The 17617-nt window shown below is 37.8% G+C and overlaps 1 protein-coding gene across 2 annotated transcripts; it reads right to left on the bottom strand.

Annotated features, from left to right (window-relative positions):
- Positions 1-1097: 1097 nt before the first annotated feature.
- Positions 1098-17429, bottom strand: LOC122822174 (interferon-induced very large GTPase 1-like). 2 transcript variants are annotated; one of them, XM_044100636.1, is made up of 12 exons: positions 17359-17429; positions 15961-16016; positions 14720-14806; positions 14493-14603; positions 11442-11534; positions 10780-11313; positions 7834-7865; positions 7427-7487; positions 7314-7348; positions 7093-7225; positions 6961-6992; positions 1098-6878 (listed from the first exon to the last, which is right to left on the bottom strand). In XM_044100636.1, the coding sequence occupies exons 3-12, from the start codon at positions 14802-14804 to the stop codon at positions 2031-2033; spliced, it is 5964 nt and encodes a 1987-aa protein (XP_043956571.1). In that variant the 5' UTR covers positions 14805-14806; positions 15961-16016; positions 17359-17429; the 3' UTR covers positions 1098-2030. The 2 variants fall into 2 exon arrangements, with proteins under 2 accessions (XP_043956571.1, XP_043956572.1); XM_044100637.1 differs by having other exon boundaries at positions 7314-7345.
- Positions 17430-17617: the final 188 nt, after the last annotated feature.

Below are 17617 nucleotides of genomic sequence, written 5' to 3'. Positions count from 1 at the left end.
TCTTAGAATTTCTTTGAACTCTTGCCTCATCTGTGCCGTCTCAGCCTGTGTTTTCTACACCTGGAGAAGTTGTATCAGAAAAGCATAACAGAGGCTTTTATGTTGTAATACATAGTCGCATTATTTATTGATTTATCAAAAATATGAAATGTATTTTAAACTTAAAGGAAGATATGAAACAATTGTATATAAAATAGGACTTAAATTATACCATTGTGTATACTAGGTCATCAAATCAGCATCATTTGACAGTTTCAACTAGGTGACCTGTAGGGATTTTTAAGGTGGAGAGAGTGTCAGTATTCAGTGATACAGTATCAATACAGTTGGGCAATGTGTCGAAACGCTTCATAACGCCTCATTAACTTATCACTACTAAAACCTGTGGTGGAAAAAACAAGAAAATAATAAAAAAAATAAAGTTTTCTGCCTCTTGAAATTAAAATACTATTCTTGCAAAGGCAGCATTTTTGTCAGACTCAGCATACTATTGAAGGTAAACACTCAGGAGTCGAAGAACTGGCAACTGGCTCCTTTTATCCTGCTGATGAGCCCAGATGAATTGCAGGTGCAAGTAATCAGCCATCTTGTCCACCCTCTGTCAGGGCTGCAGTTCCCTGGCCCCCTCTGGTGGAGAAAAGTGGAAACCCATGCAGAACCCCAAACCCCACCTTCAAAACAAAAATCAAATCCAATGACAAGCAGATTCCAGACCAGCTTTTGTGATTAACTAGATGCTCTATTTTATGGTGATGCAGGTGATGCTTCCTTTGTGTGTACCTCAATGACTTCTGGAATGATGTGAGAAATAACTATTATTTGTCTCTGCTAATATTTACCCATGTAGTTCTTCAGCTTAAGAGTAAATTAAAGATACTTTTTCTGTATGAATCAGAATGACATGCTTAAAGTAGAACTTCATGGTGAATGGGAAATCCAGATGTCCAATTGTATTGATGTTATCATTTATAATTAGTGTAATGGGGGATTTTCAAACTGACAAAACTTTAAGATCCACTAAGAAATAAAGCTGTTGTTGCACACGAACACATATCTAAGAAAGTAGACTGGATTAAATTTATACTGAAATTAAAAACTTAAAGCAAAAGTCTTTTATTGACACAAAGGAACTACATGAAATAGAAAGTTTTAAAAGTTGTTCACTCTGCTTTATGTGATGCATAACATGATTCTTGCAAGAGATTATGTGAAAACTGAATCTACCAAACCAGATACACGTTTGTTTTATGAATTGGTGAAGATGAGAAAACAGGAGCAGATGTATCATTGTCATTTTATTAATCAGGTTATACAATTTACAATCAAAGCACAATTTTAACTGGTAAAGCAGTCTTCTGTCTTATTTGTGTTATCTATGTCCTATTCCATCTTACATTAAGCATTATAAAAGATATATATTAATTGCCTGTTTATTATATATATTTCAAGATAAAAATAATTTTTTTAGATGACTATATTGTATTGCAAAACTTAATATTATTTGGACTAACAAACAAAGTCAATATGGCACATGACCCTGCCCTTCACCCCTACCAATGGAACACGAAAATTTAAAAGGCCAAACAAACAAATCATTTAGCAATTTAAACATAAGTAAAAAAACAGTAAGCAATAAAAAAAATAACATTTTGTTCATAAAACTCAAATGTGTGATATTTTATATGTATTTACTCAATCATTATCATTGCCATTACTCTTCAAATTTTACTCTTACAATACATTTATTAAACATGAAACATAAACATGTGATGGAATTCATTTTGATTCCATCTAGATAAAGAGAAAACCTGTTTACATAATGTAACCCCTGTCAATTCTCATATTTGACATTTCAATGTTAGTGGCCATTTCAGTGATATTTAACTTGAAGCATAATTCCATCAGCACTTACAAAAAAAGGTAATATTATGCTTATCTATTCATTTTCACATCAATAGTTTTGTACACTGATTGGAAACAGACCTTCCACTTTATGAATGAGATTAGATTTTATGAATGGTTTTGTTTCTTCACAAACGACACATTTCATTCAGACTTTTAATGGCGTCCTTCTTACTGAAGGATTTCCAATAGTGAGGAATTTCACCACTACCCTGGAATTTCATTTCATAGTGCTCTTCCAGTTGCTTTTGAAAGCGGCAGACAAACCATTTCCAGTAGGCCAGCATAGAGTTATCAGCCGTAATGCTCCATGAACGATATTTTCCTCCAGCAGTTTGATAACGCTTATACGGAACTGTCTGCTCTGAGTCATGTTTCGGGTGAAATTTCATATCACTTGCAACTAACGTGGTACAGAAATCAATGACCAGATCAATTGTTCCTCTGTAATGCCAACCTTCGACTCCAGACGGTCGATGAAAAGGAACGCTGTGCTTCTCAGGACTGTGGTCCTTCAAAGTGTTTGTGCAAACAGCGGCACAGAATGGACACCTTTCCCAGCAGCAGTTGCACAGCTGATCAATCAGGATCTGATCAGGCTTCTGCCTGCAGTCATTCACTTTTTCCAGGGAGAGTTTGCTCATCTCTGTTGTGATGCTTTCCAGGCTTTTTTCTATCTCTTCTTTAAAGAAGTCAAAGCTGTTTATGTCGCTGAAGTTTTGACAACTAACAGTATCAAGTATCAACTTTGGTTTTAGCTTACTAGAAAATTCCTCCACCCACATTTCTATATTTCCTTTCTTGTGTTTGAATTTCTCCGTTGCCTCAAACAGAGCCTGACTGATGACTCTGGTGATGTCTTCTACATTTTTTTTAAGGATATTCTGGGCTTTAACTTTCTGCGTCGTGAACATGTATTTCTTTACTTCTTCTTTGATGAAAGCCTCTACTTGAGCTCTTGGATTTCTGATGTAGGTGGTGAATCTGCTAAAGTCTTCTTTCTCTGCCAGAGATGCCAACACATGCTTCTCTAAATTCAGTCTGTTCTCACTGAATGCTGGGAAATTGGACCTCATCTCGCCAGCAATATCAACTCCAGTCTTGTTACAGACGGCTTCAGCGGCAGAGACTTTAAGTTTTCCACAAATAATTTCTCCAAACACCACAGTAGATGAACTTCCTCTGCAGAAGCTTCTGAAAATGTTGTAATACTCATTTTTCTTGTTGTCCAAATAAGTCAGTGCATCATTGTTGTCTCTGTAGATCTTGTGGGCGTTTAAGAGCCAACCTTCTGCCCTATCAAACACATGCAGTGAAAGGTCAACTGTAAACTCCTTCTTGAATGTAAATTTCTTCCCTGATTCAAATTCTGTCACTCTTTGTTTGACATTTTTGGCAAGTTCCTGCAAGTAGGTTGACCTGTAACCTCTTGTTGCAACAGGTTTGCTCTTAATGGCTTCAAGACATTCTTTTACAACCTTTTTAACAAATGATCTGATCAGTTCCTGTTCTTCATACTGTAAAGGATTTTTTGGTTTACTTTCGTCCACATGCTGTGTTGTTGATGCCATTCCAAACCATTGTTGGAAAACCCCCAAAAAGGTTTTGCTTTGTCCACTTGTGTTTTTGTCTGCTTCTCTCTTGTTTTCCTGAGACTGTTGGCTTTCCTCATTGAGGTTTTGATACTTCTTTTGGGTTATGTAGCCGAAGTAGTTTCCAGTTTCTGACAGATTTTTGTATCTCTTACTTCTTTTTGACTCATCAATGAGTCCCCATTCTACACCAAGATCTAGAAGGACAAGTTGCTGATCCTCCTCCAAGTTTATGTTCTCAATGGGTTTTGTATCTGAGGTTAAGTCCTTTTCTAAGTTTGTCCAAACAGTGTTGAATTGTCTTTTCAGGTCCTCTTCATTTTCTGCCATTGCTTTTGACTCGTGAGCGAGCTCTTTGCTCTTCTGGAGTAGCTTGTTTTCAAACTCTGTCTTCTTCTTGTCAAGCATTTTTCTAGCATTATTTTGCTGAATTACTTCATCCAGTTTTCTTTTCACTCCTCTCACAAGTTCCTCATGAAACTCTTTGATTTTGTTCTCAAATCGGCCCCGCCATTGAACCAACATTTCTTTGTCTTTGTCATCTTCAAAGTAAGCCGTCATACTTTTTGTTACTTCTTCATATGTTTTAGCCATTTCTTTATTAAGGTAACTCAGCTCAACTTTGTCCAGTTGGCCCTTTTCAATTCTGGGATAAAGTTGGTTTTCAATATTCAGCATCTCACTCCTCAGGGCCCAAGTCCAGTTTCCATATTGGACCTCCAGTTTTCTATAAACTGCAATTTCCTGTGTATTTTTGAAACTAAAAACAAAGTGTTCATTCATCAAAGCGTTCCACAGGTCTTGAATTTTGGTGCTGAAATGTGACAGAGTGGTTCCAGTAGACTGTTTGGCTTTAGACAAGATGATGGACTTGAGTTCTTGGATGCTCTCACTATAACCTGGATTTGGAGGAGCCATTGGTGGACTTCCCTCCCACAGCTGAGCAAAGTATTTCACATCTTTTTGCACATCAAACGCGATGACATCACTGAAGCACTCAACATCACATCCTTCCTCTTTGGCAGCAAGTTGAGTCATCTTGTCCAGTTTTTCCTGCAAACGTCTTTTTCCATCCATGTTTTTCTCTGCTGCTGTAATATCTGTGACATTCTGATGGACAAACACACAACTTGGAGAAAGTTTGACTTTCTTCATCCTCATGAAAGCCTGCACAACAATTTGTAGGACATCTTGCATGTCAGCTGGATTCTCACCAAAGATGTTGATCAGTGTCATGTTTCCCAGACCAACAACAAATGTTGCAAGTTCATTGTCATGATGAAGGGTGATATTATCTGCTAACTCAAGAGCACGCAGTCCTTCAGTGTCTACAACTAGAATGTAGTCAAACTGGTATTTATCCTTGTTTTCCTCTGACAGCTTAACCAATTGCATGTAGGCACCCTTGGTGCACCTTCCAGCACTGACTGCAAACTGCAGGCCAAACATGGCATTCAGCATCGTTGACTTTCCGCTACTTTGTACACCCAGAACTGACAGCACAAAAACTCTCTGGTCACCAAGTTTGTTGATGACTTCCTGTAAAAGATTAGAGATCCATATTAAAGGCACATGGCCTGCATCCCCATCCATCAGCTCCATTGGGTGTCCTGATATCATCAGATCTGCAGCCAGCTCAGGGTATTTGGTCCAATCATGTTGTTTGTCCAGCAATGGTTTCTTCAAAGATTTATGGGCTTCATAGATCTGTCCCATCTCTCTGAAGATGTGTTCCAGACCAAAGGTTGCTGATTGAAGCTTTTGTGACCACAGTTCAAGCTCCGTTTGTTTGCGTTTTAATTTATCAGATTTGTCATGTTTATTTTTCAAGACCAAGACCTCTGACCAGGTTTCATCATAATTTTGGAGAATTGAAGAGAGATCATCTGTGGAGAGGGCATCTATAAGGATCTGAGTCCATGTCAAGAAATATTCTCTTTCTTTTGGAGGCACACTCTGGAGGCTTTGAGTGAACAACCTCATCAGTTTACTATTAGACACATCACACTGTTTCTCTCGTAGTTTCATTAGCTGATGTCTCTTCTGATGCTGTTCTTTCTCAATATCTCCCTTTAAATGATGCAAGTCTTTATTGATTTTGCACCAGTTGGACCAAAGTTGACCTTGGCAGGGAAGAAATTCATCTTTGATTTTGGCAACGTCCATCCTTTCAATCAATTCAATTATTTCCATTGCCGCAGATTTCCCATTCTGGCAGACTTTCTGATCTTCATCCACTTTGACCCCAGAGATTTTGGCCATAGTTTCCAGTCTGAAGGATGTGTGGGGTCCAGACAAAAGGCTTTTTATAATCTTCTTTAGTTCTTCAGAAACATCCGACTGGCTTCTTTCTTTCAGCCCTATTTTGTATTTTTGTGGTTCCATCTGAACTGCAGTACAGTCATTGTCAGCACTGAGAATAATTAGAGGTTTTGAAGACTTGTACAGTGTCTCAATAATTGTACTGCTTTCCTTGCTTTTTTCTAAAGCTGGTATCAGAACAACAATGACTGATGACATTTCAGTCAGGATTTCACGCTGTTTTCCAATTGCTAGAGAATCCCCATGAAGATTACAGAAGGCAATGCAGTCAGTAAAGAAATCATTGTCTTTTCCAGCAGGGCAGTACCAGGCAATCTCTGCCACGCCATCCATCAAATAACAAGATTTGGTGCTGCCTTTACAGTTTCTGTGGAAGAATGTGTCGTGGCGGTTGTTGATCAAGGCATTCATCAGCTGAGATTTGGACAAAGACATGGAGCCCAGTCGGAAAAATGAAACCATGGGAGTCTTAGCTTTGTAGATTGGCATGCTTTTCATGGTGACAGTGGTTGCATTTTCTTTGTTTGTGCTTATTTTCCATGTTTTTGTTATTTGTCTGAACGTCCACAAAGGACACTCAATATTTGTTGAGAGAGGATCAGGAACAAGCAGTGGTAAGGCATACTGACACTGTGACAACTTTGTGATCATTTTCTGTTTAAGGAAGCTGTCTGAGCAGTGAAATACTGCCATTTGAACATCCATTGGATGCACATGATTATTTTTTGACTGATCTGACTCTGTGTTAGTGCTATAAAGAGCACTAAAGTCACCTTTGTCTGTATTCTTGGTTTTGGACACTAGACCAGCCTTTGAATTGCTTACATCTGAAGGTATTTGTTGCACAGGGATATATCTGGCTCTATAGTCTAGCGTCCATAGCCTCTGAAGAAAAGTACAAACTAGATCTTTCTCCGAAACTTCATTGGTCTGCTTGATAGGTGGACCTATCTTAAGAAATTCTGCTGGAGTCCATTTGTTTGTAAGTTCAAGCCTTTCAAACAGCATTTCAGTCTCTTTTCGAAGCATTTTTTCTTGTTCTGCAGAAGAATTGTATAACGGCTGGAAAGAATACAAGAATTAAAATTAATTTCAGGAATCACAAAACAGCACACATAAACCATTAAAAAGAAAGATTTCTGACCTTTTCTTTGTTCCAATTCATATAAAGAGCACCTGCAATTTATTTGATAATTTACTAACAATTTATTTCCCAAATTAATCAAATGGCTTTTTTGACAAACAATTTATAAGTGCATAACAAATGATGATATACCAGAAATGATGACAGGTTGTGTGGATGAATGTTGCAAAGTTTTGCTCTCCTGGCTTGGTTCCCAAGTGTTGATTCCAGACCTTTTTCCTCTGTCTTCATCATTCATCTCTAAGTCTTTACGATCATCATGTTCCTATTTCAAACATGTACAAATATTACTGTCAGAATTCTAATTTTAGTGATTTGAATTTAAATGTACTACTAATAAGATCAAACATTACTGTAGTCCCAGTTTCACTCTTCTTCTTTTGTCCTGCTGAGAGATATAAGAAAGAGACTCATTACATGACCTTTATAGCAAACAGAGTTACGGGTGTCATTCACTTAGTTTTACCTTCCTTGCTTTGTTCTCTGCTATCATCATTCATGTCTGAGTCTTCACCATCAAAACTTTCCTTAACAAAGAAAGCATAGTACTTGAATAACTATTAACCAGTCAGTGTTTGGAAATAATCTTGTAAATGGTAACCGGCAAAATAAATAATCTTATCAGATCAACCTGAAGATGTTAAATCAGGTACTGTAGTAAAGCAGTTTATCATTTTATTATTATTATTATTATTTTAAAACATTTACTATTCTAATTTGCATTAGATATAATATAAATTAGAATAATTTGCATATTTAAGAAAAAGACCTGAGTTTATTTCCCAAACTTGAATTTAAATAAAATAGAAAATAGTAAATCAGCAAACAATTTCAGAACATCCAAACAGTAATTACAAAGTAATTTCAACATACCTTTAACTTATTTTCACTCTCCTCTTTTTGTCCTGTAGAATTATTTAGGAAAACAAAAAGCAATGGATAAAATTACAAAAGAAAAATTGATAATATAACCAATATCCATATTAGTAATGCTAGCAGGATGCTACCATGAGCTAATGTCTTGTGGGTGAAATTATTTGGTCCCCATTATTGATGATTGGTCTGGCTGGGTTTTAATACTTAAAAAGATCTTTATTACTATGCTGCAAATTTACTAACCTAACTTTAATGTTTTTTGTATAATAGCATGAGCACCCTGATATAATTGAATTTTATCACTACCAAAGCATGTCAATGGTGGAGACAACAGAGATAATACCAACTGGGTAAAAATTGTTAGGCATTTGTTCCCTTGTTATGATAAAGAGAAAACTTTGACTTTACACTCAAAAACTGGCAGCAAGTTAAAACAAGAATGTTGTCAACAGCCAAAGACAAAAGTGTGAAGTGTCTGTGCTAAGTGAGAAGAAACACAATTATTGATACGTATAACAAAGCAAACAAGATGAAACAAACACTAATTTGTTCTAAATTAATTTAGACTATTTCATATACATGGCTTTTTAAATCTATACTATATAAACATGTGCAAAGTACAGGTCGTATGTGTACAACCTTTGTGATGTCTATCCTTTTCTTTCCACAAAAGGGTAGTGGAGTAGCAATCTATGTGATATTTATTTTCACTATACAAATGTTGATTTCTAAATCTTCCCCTAATCCTGAAAAATTTTAAACTTTAAATATAAATTTAAAGCACAAAACCAGCAGGCACACACTGTTCCTAAACAAACCTATAAGCAAAGTACTTCTCCTCCCACTCCTTCTACATCTGCTGGGAAACTAGACTACTTCCTTTTCCAGCTCAAGCCCATGGCCTCAGATTTGGAGGCACTGATTCTCATTCCGGCCACTTCACACTCGGCTGTGAACCTCTCCAGTAGAAGCTGTAGATCATGACCTGATGAAGCCAATAGGACCACATCATCTGCAAAAAGCAGAGATGCAATCCTAAGGTCACCAAAATGAATCACCTCAACAACTTGACTGAGCCTAAAAATTCTGTCCATAATAGTAATGAACAGAATCGGTAACAAGGGCAGTCTGGGTGGAGTCCAACTCTCACCGGAGCCCATCTTACTGCAGACCAGACTCCGGCACCGGTCATAGGGACCTAACAGCCCCTATCAAAGGACCAGGTTCCCCATAGTGCCTTAGAAGCCCCACAGGGCTGGCTGAGGGACACAGTCGAATGCCTTCTCCAAGTCCACAAAACACATGTAGACCGATTGGTTCGCCCAGGACCCTACTGAGGTTGTAGAGCTGGTCCAGTGCTCTACGACCAGGACGAAAACCACACTGTTCTTTCTGAATCCAAGGTTTGACTATCCAACAAACCCTCCTCTCCAAGACCCCTGAATAGATCTTATCATGGAGGCTTAAGACTGTGACCCCCTGTAATTGGAGCACACTCTGAGGTCCCCCTTTTGAATAGGGGGACCAGGACCCCAGTCTGCCAATCCAGGGGAACTGCCCTGTCTATTCATTATGGTAGAGTCGCATCAACCAACAAAACCCTACAACATCCAGACCCTTAAGGAACTCCAGGCGAATCTCATCCACCGCCGGGTCCTTGCCACCAAAGGGCTATTTAACGACCTTGGTAACCAGAGAATGGAGAGCCCGATCCAAAGTCCCCATGCTCAGCTTCCTCAATGGAAGATATGTTGGTTGGATTGATTGGGTTAGTGTTCGCATTTGAGGTCAGCAGCACACCTTCCTCACTATAAACAGTGTTAGTGCTGTACTGCCTCCCCCTCCTGAGACACCAGATGATGGGCCAGAATCGCCTCGATACCATACGCACGTCTTTCTTTGTGGCCTCTCCAAACTCCTCCCATGCCAAAGTTCTTGCCTCAGCAACTACCCAGGCTACATGCTACTTGGACTACTGGTACCCATCAGCTGCTTCTGGGGTCCCATAGGCCAAAAAGGCCTGATAGGACTCCTTCTTCAGCCTGACAGCATCCCTAACCGAAGGTGTCCACCAATGGGTTTGAGGGTTCCACCTCCCTATGGAAGAGCTATGGTATGCTGGGAGACTGGGAGACTCAAACCCTTTCATCGTGATATGATAGAGGTCCATAGAGGGGCTACTGAAGTGCACTTTTTCCAAATGTCAAAGGCATTTGACACTGTGAATCATGAGTTGTTATGTCAGACTTTTTGATATCATCCCTACAGACAAAGATATCGACTGGTTTTCAAATATTCCTTCTGACCTATAAGCAACATGCTAAACTGTAAAATGTCTTGCAATTTACATTAATATTTTGGGCAGACATTATCTACCATTGGCACACTGCATAGCTTACAGGAGGTTGATTGACAGTGCCAAGACATTCTCCTTGGTTCTGATTGGTTGTTTTTGATTTGGAGTGGTGCATGTCTTCAGACCACAAAGATAGCTCAGGGAGGAGGTGGAAAAGCTTGATATTTTCACAGAATATCTGTCTCATATCATGCTGTCATAACATTGTGACAGTTTAATATGGACAAAACATATTTTTTGTGAAAGTTACATATTGCCGATTTAAGCCACAGATAACAAATTTGTATGACTACCTCATTTCACAAGACAGATACTTTTAGCCTTTGAAATAAAAAATAGTTTTATTTTAAGTGACCAAGCAATGGATTTATTAAGAAGATGACTACTGCAGATGAAACAAACTTTATAAATCTTGTGTATAACTATTTTAAAACCAAAAGTATTAAAATACTATGAGATTTAAATCTATTCTATGCAAATAGTAAACTGGAGCATGCTGGGGGATGAAACAGATTTTCAAGGGCTATCACAATAATTTGCACTGCAATTAAAAAAATGATTAGTTATCCTGATGTTAAGATTCTTACCTGTTCTCAATGTTTCATCAAGATTGGTTTCTTTTCCTTCAGTCTTTTGTCTACTTTCAAAAACCATGGCATCTATTTTTGTCAGAAGACGTATTATCTCATTTTCATCCATCATACTTCTTGTACATGTATGGTATCTTTTTTCAGAAAAACTGCTCTTTGCTTTCAGCTTCTGAAGTTCATTTTCACTAATTTCTTCTGAGTCATCATGAGTCACGACTGTCATCACATAAGAGCTGAACTCCTTTCCCAGTGTTTCTTCTAACCACTGCATTCCAGAAGTATACTGGTTTTCATGCTGGTCATTTGATACCAGCAAAATAAAGGCACGATCTTCTAGGATCTCTGGTATCATGTCAATACTTGGAAACCCAAGCATATTAATTACAGAGATCTGATGACCCAATAGGTCATACAGTCTTGATGAAAACTCTTTCACATGTATCTCCTGGTCATGGTCCAGTAAGATGTTTTTTGATCCAATCTCAATGGAATTTTTGTTTCCAATTAACACAAGTGTAAGTGGAGGAGTCACTGAAAAACAGAACATGAGAACTGTTAAATAACAGAGTTGTTTATAGCAGCCTTAAAAACTGTAGCTCATAGAAATATAATACTAAAATATTTATGATTTCATTTGAATCATGTTCTAAAACTCTTACCTTCATTTCTTGGTGGTGATCCAGAAATGTTTTCAGTCTCTTGTACATTTTTATCTCTCCTTTCTGCATGTTGAGTATCGCAGCCATTCATTACTATAAAAAAACATGTATTCATCAGTCATCGAGCCGTTTACATTAATATATTAAATGGTACTTTTTAAACTGAAAATAGTGTTTTATGCACAACCTGCCTATTTATTTATATTTATTTATATAACTGATTTATGGATCAGTTATTGATTAACTGATCCATGGATCAAAGGAACCATAACTGATTTAATGAGCCATTCACAGTTTCACTGTACCAGCCGTGTGTACTTAGACTTGCATGGCTTAATTTTTGAAACAAGCATATGCGACTGGCAGGATCAACCAGGTAGACCCCCAGGCGAGCATGTGTGGGTCATCGCTGCAGATCGGGTTGCCCCAACTGCTGCCTATTTAGGTTGGTTGTGCCTATTTATTTATGAATAAATAGGTATTATTTATGTATAAATGGTCTAAGTATGTCACTTAACAAAGTACTTGCTAAGTGACATACAAACACCTCATTGCTTCAGATGCACCGACATATGCATGCACCCACACCAAACCACATGTGATGTGGTAAGATTGTCAAGATCTTCCTCTTTAAGATCGTCCTTCCCTTTCTATCACTTCCCCCTTCAGCATGTCATTGGAAAACAATGCTCAATGCTTCTCCATTATGCTGTTTACAACCAGTCTTAGTAGTATTGTACTTTATATGATAAGTTTAGCAGACATGCAGTTCCACCAAGTGTTTATTAATTGCCAAGGAGGGGTGAATGTGGAGCTGGAGCTCAGCTGGGGTCTGAAGCTCAAAGGTGAATCTTTGGGTAAATAGATTATGTTTTGCATGCGCAGTCGTTAACTCTCCTCTGAATGGTTTTCTCTTGACATTCAAGGATTCCTCACTCATTACTAAATGACTAAAAGAGCAATACTGTAGTTATTGATGAGGGGATGACACAACATGATTTAAACCTCAAAAAGGTTGATTAAATTTGGCTAAACTGCAGGAGTGGAAGAGGGAGAGAGGGTAGAAAGCATCAGTGCAAACACAGAGGGCCCAGAGAAACTTAATGACGGAAGTAAGATTTTTGTTTAAAACTATCAAAAACGCCCAAAGCCTTATGGGGTGACCACTGTAAAACTTAGTTCTTAAAGTGGCAGTTTTATGTGTTTTCCAGGCACATTGTATCATTTAGTAGAATAATCGGGTAACTATGCTACCTTTAGTTATAAAATTGATAAGTCAAAGATGAGTTTTTAAAAAAAAAAACAAAAAAAAAAAACTTCCTGATTGAAATTGGGTCTTTGTCTCTTTAGAAACTCCTGCTTTTAGCAACGTTTCTACCAGAGTTGCACTGAGAAGTAGCTGCTATGATGATCTCGGCAGATGCAAAGTTCCACCAGGTGTTTGCTAATTGTTGCTGGCATCTGAAGGAGCTGAGTGGGAGAGTCACGAGAGAGGGCTGGTCTGTGAGGTGGAAGATCGGAAGCTTGGAAACTGCAGCTCAGAAGTTTGGTCCACCTATTTGTTTTGCAAAGCTGAATTCTTATTGTTTGTTGGAAGTCTAGTGTTGAAACCATTTGGTCTCTTTATTCTTCTAAAAAAAGCTGTCCTGCCAGAAATATTACTTTTGAAAAGATTCTTTGCAGTTTTCAAAAATAACCTCACAGTGTCATGTAAGCCAGAAAGTTATTCCTTGTGCATGTTAATGGCACCAGATCTTGGGGAATCTGATCCAGCAATAAGTGGCACACAGGCAGAACAATGCTGTAGTCAATATCTGTGAATCACAGAGGAAACAAGTTGCTATAATGTTGCTCCAGTCAGAGCTAATTTATTGTGAGCTGCGTATGATTGGAGCCAGAAAATTCATTCTCAGTGGCAAACCCACAGTGATACGAGAGTGCCCCTACTGGTAAGATGTTGCACATACATATTGAGGCAATAGCTTTTTGATTCAGTTTTCAAAAAACAATGCAGAGTCAGAAACTCTAATATTTCTTTCTGACGCAGATGACAGGGGACGAATATGGTGAGGTGGATTTCCTAATCCAATCATCGTCAACATTTGGTACATATTCTTTCACCTCCTTATTCAGGGGCTATGGAATTGCACTATAGGATGACGTTCTTAAGATAAATGATCAACTGCAAACTTTTAATGCAGCCATTGTCAAGGATTTCAGACTCCACAAACAACTTATTCCTGACTAATTTCTGTTCATTCTCCCCCAAGTGAGACAAATCAACAGCAGGATCTCAGACATGTCATCTTGTGTCTCACCACTTTCTGATATCAACTGTGCCATGCATGAGGTTACAGTAGAATGAATCATTCTGGTTGTTCTGAACTAGATTCACCTCAATGACCTCCACTAAAGTTAATAGAACTGTTCTTTTGCTATAGTAGATGGCATGTTTAGTGGGGTTCTGATTTGGGATTTTAACAGCAGCTATTAATCCACTTGGTACTTGAACTAAAGCTGGGAAAAGCAATAGATGATTGGACTTTACCAAGAGCTTTGTGTATCCTATGGTACAGTGTGTGCAGAAATGTACCCTGTACCAGTTCCTTGTAACTAAACTGCACCAGGTTGCTCTGACTCAAAAAGGACATGCTGTTTAAGTCCCATTATTCTGTACAGAAATTCCTGTGCACCTTTTCTCTTGCTGCTTTGCATTGCTTAAATCTTGGAAAGGCTCAGTGCTATTTTTATCTCTGATATGTGAGCGTAGGAAACGCTTACTCTCATCAATGTTTAAATCACATTTACTAGGTAACATTTCTTTGAATGTATGTGGCTTCATTATCTTGAGGATTGTGTGAATGACTTCTGTCTCAGGAAAACCTTTGTGCAATCCATCTATTCATCTACATAGGTTATTTTATGACACATCAGAACCAAAATCAGAGATTTGTCCACCACAAAGCCTAAACTCTCTGCATGGAAACAAAGCTCCAACATAATTTCACCTCATAATCTGGTCTCCCACACTGGAAGAGCGGCTCTTCTTACCAGTTTCATTTGCTGTTGGTGGTATGTCATCAGTGGAGCTTCCTGTTGTCTCTGTTGGTGATGGTATGTCATCAGTGGAGCTTCCTGTTGTCTCTGTGAGTTCAGAAGTCACTGAAAAATAAAACATAAGTACAGTTTATTGGAAGAATTTGTTATAGAAGCCTTTGTAGGAATAAACAACTAAAATATATATGAAATCACTGCATTTATGATCCCAGAAGTCTTACCTGCATTGCTTGCTGACATATTTTTGATCCCGTCTTGAACCTTTTTGTCACTGTTCTCTAAGTGTTGAGCGTCATGGCTATTCATGACTATAAAAAAAATCCATATATTAATCAATCAATCACCCAGCTGTAAACATAGCTATATGACATAGTACTTCCTAAAATAGAAATCTATAGGTTCCATATACTGTTATCAGGCATCTTATGCCCTCACCGGCCATTTTATTAGGTACACCGTGCTAGTACTGGGTTGGACCCCCTTTTGCCTTCAGAACTGTCTTAATTCTTTGTGACATAAATTCAACAAGGTACTGGAAACATTCCTGAGAGTCTGGTCCAGAAATTGAGTCTCATCAGACCAGGCAATGTTTATCCAATCTTCTATTGTCCCGTTTTGGTGAGCCTGTGTGAATTGTAGCCTCAGTTTCTCGTTCTTAGCTGGCAGTAGTGACACCTCTGAATTAAATTTTGTTGATTCAGAGAATGGTCAGACTGGTTCTAGCTGATAGAACTGCAACAGCATCTCAAATAACCACTAATTACAACCAAATTATGCAGAAGAGCATCTGAACATACAACATGTGGAACCTTGAGGCGGATGTGTTACAGCAGGCTGGTGGTAGTGGTACAAGTGTATAGTGTCAAGAAGCACCAGTCAGCTCAGACTGGTTCCCATTAGAGTTCACTGAACTCGAATGGCCTCCACAGTCACCAGATCTCAATCCAGTAGAGAACCTTTGGAATGTGGTGGAACAGGAGATTCACATCATGGATGTGAAGCGAACAAATCTGCAGCAACCTCACGATGTAACATGTCAATATGGAGCAGACTCTATGAAGAATGTTTCTAGTACCTTGTTAAATCTATGCCACAAAGGATCAAGGCAGTTCTGATGGCAAAAGTGGGTCCAACCCGGTACTAGCAAGGTCTATCTAGTAAAGTGGTCAGTGAGTGTAAGAACATTTGGATAGAAACGTTTACAATTACTTTGGAATTTGGTTTTTTGGCTCACTTCATTTGAGTTCACCAATCCTCCTTCAACTAAATGATCTTCCTTATATTTTAAAACTCTACTTAACTCTATTCTTCCTGTCTGGGAAATATTTCAATATGAAGGAATATGGCCTACTTGCATGCAGGACAAGATGTGCACCTTGACAAGACAAAACCCCCCACCATATGTAAAAAACAAACAAACAGCATGTCATTACTTTATGCCTAAATTTATTTCATTGCTTACCTCCAAACCTTCCTTGGGTTTGTCTTTAAAATTGATGCTTCCACCAGCAGCTTATCCTAAACAAACAGGGTGAACAGGTTAGGGAGTAAGCTTCAACTGAATTAATATTATAACATAGTACAGAATTTATCCAACTGTAAAAAAAAGCTAAAATTTAATGTCAACATTTTCTCTTTTTTCTCCGTATCACTGGCATCATCTCTCTCCTTTGCTTTTTCAGTGATGCATCTTATTAATACTGTTTTGCAAAAAATCAATAGTAAGATAATAACCTGAGTGTCACTGACAGGACTGTTAAGACTGATAAATTGTACTTATTTGTGCTTGCAAAATCAGGATTTGGGCTTTATGTCACCCTTTAAGGTGAATATGAGCTTTTCTATCTGTCCTAGAGTTTGAGATGATTTTCAAACTTTATAGTTCAAGAAAAAAGAATTAGAATCTGGAAACCTATTTAATACAGAAAAATATACAATATAATGTATAGTAAGAACAGAGAAATAGTTTACTGTTTCAGTTCTGGACCACACTTATACTCCTTATGGGAACAAACACAGTGTGACCCGAACAATAAGATCGAACTCTTCTTAAGCCTCCAAAGTATTTAAGCTACGTCAAAAAGGGCGTTCCCTTGAGAAGTCAGTTCCTTAATATGTTTATTCAGTGCTGGATGTCAGCAACTGGTTCTACTAGTTTTTCTATTTGCATAATATTGCATGTAATATGTAGATAAAAATCAGAATTTTCTGCTACAGCTGCAGGAGGCTGACGACCTTTGACCTAATCAACACATTTTAACTCATTGCAGTCTGATTAACATAAAGAAAACTTAAAAGCCCTAACATGTAAACATGATCCTGTAACAGCTGATTTTATTATTTTATGCTGTGATGCTTATAAAACTAAACAAATGTATTTCTGTGATTGAATGTAAATGTTGATGTGTGTAAACGGTGCTGCTGTCTTGTCAGGTTCCTCTTGAAAAAGAGATTATAGATCTCAGTGAGGTTTTTTATATGATTAAATAAAGGTCATAATTATTTAAAGTATTACTTAAACATTTAAAAAGACCCATCAATTTTTACTTTGTACATGGCAGGTTAAAACTGATTCAGTTTTTTGTGCTGTGTAGTTTATTCAGTACAACAAGGAAGTCTGCTGGGTCAGTACACTCTCTGTTAGGGTGTGGTGAAGAATAAAATGTAATTTTGTCTTTGCATGTTATAATTCCAAAAGGATATAAATTACATGTGGAAGAGGAGAAATACATTCTGAAATATTCACTCTTGCATTCTTTTCCAACTGCTGGACAAATTAGTAAAACTTTTTTGTAAAAATAATATTTTAAGACAAGATCTGACTTACATCATTGTCAAAACTTTCAAAATCTCCACTTACCTTGTTTCCTTTTTACTGACTTGACTCGCCTTCTGGACCTCTGACCACAGCAGAATGTGTTTGTTTCTGTTTAGCCAGAAATCGTCTGGATTCTTGTTTTTAATGTGTCTTCCTCTAACAGACTCCTCCTCTTGTGTATTGCCGTCGTCAATGTGAGGAAATGGAAACTGAAGTGAAGATTTGTTTTTTATCATGAGAAACTTACAAATAAGCTACATGAAAACACAAAAAAGTTACCTTAAAATGCAAAAGGATCATT

The sequence above is a fragment of the Gambusia affinis genome, linkage group LG19, assembly GCF_019740435.1.
Source record: "Gambusia affinis linkage group LG19, SWU_Gaff_1.0, whole genome shotgun sequence".
In the NCBI taxonomy this organism is placed as follows: domain Eukaryota; kingdom Metazoa; phylum Chordata; class Actinopteri; order Cyprinodontiformes; family Poeciliidae; genus Gambusia; species Gambusia affinis.
This window is presented reverse-complemented; position numbering and strand designations above follow the sequence as displayed.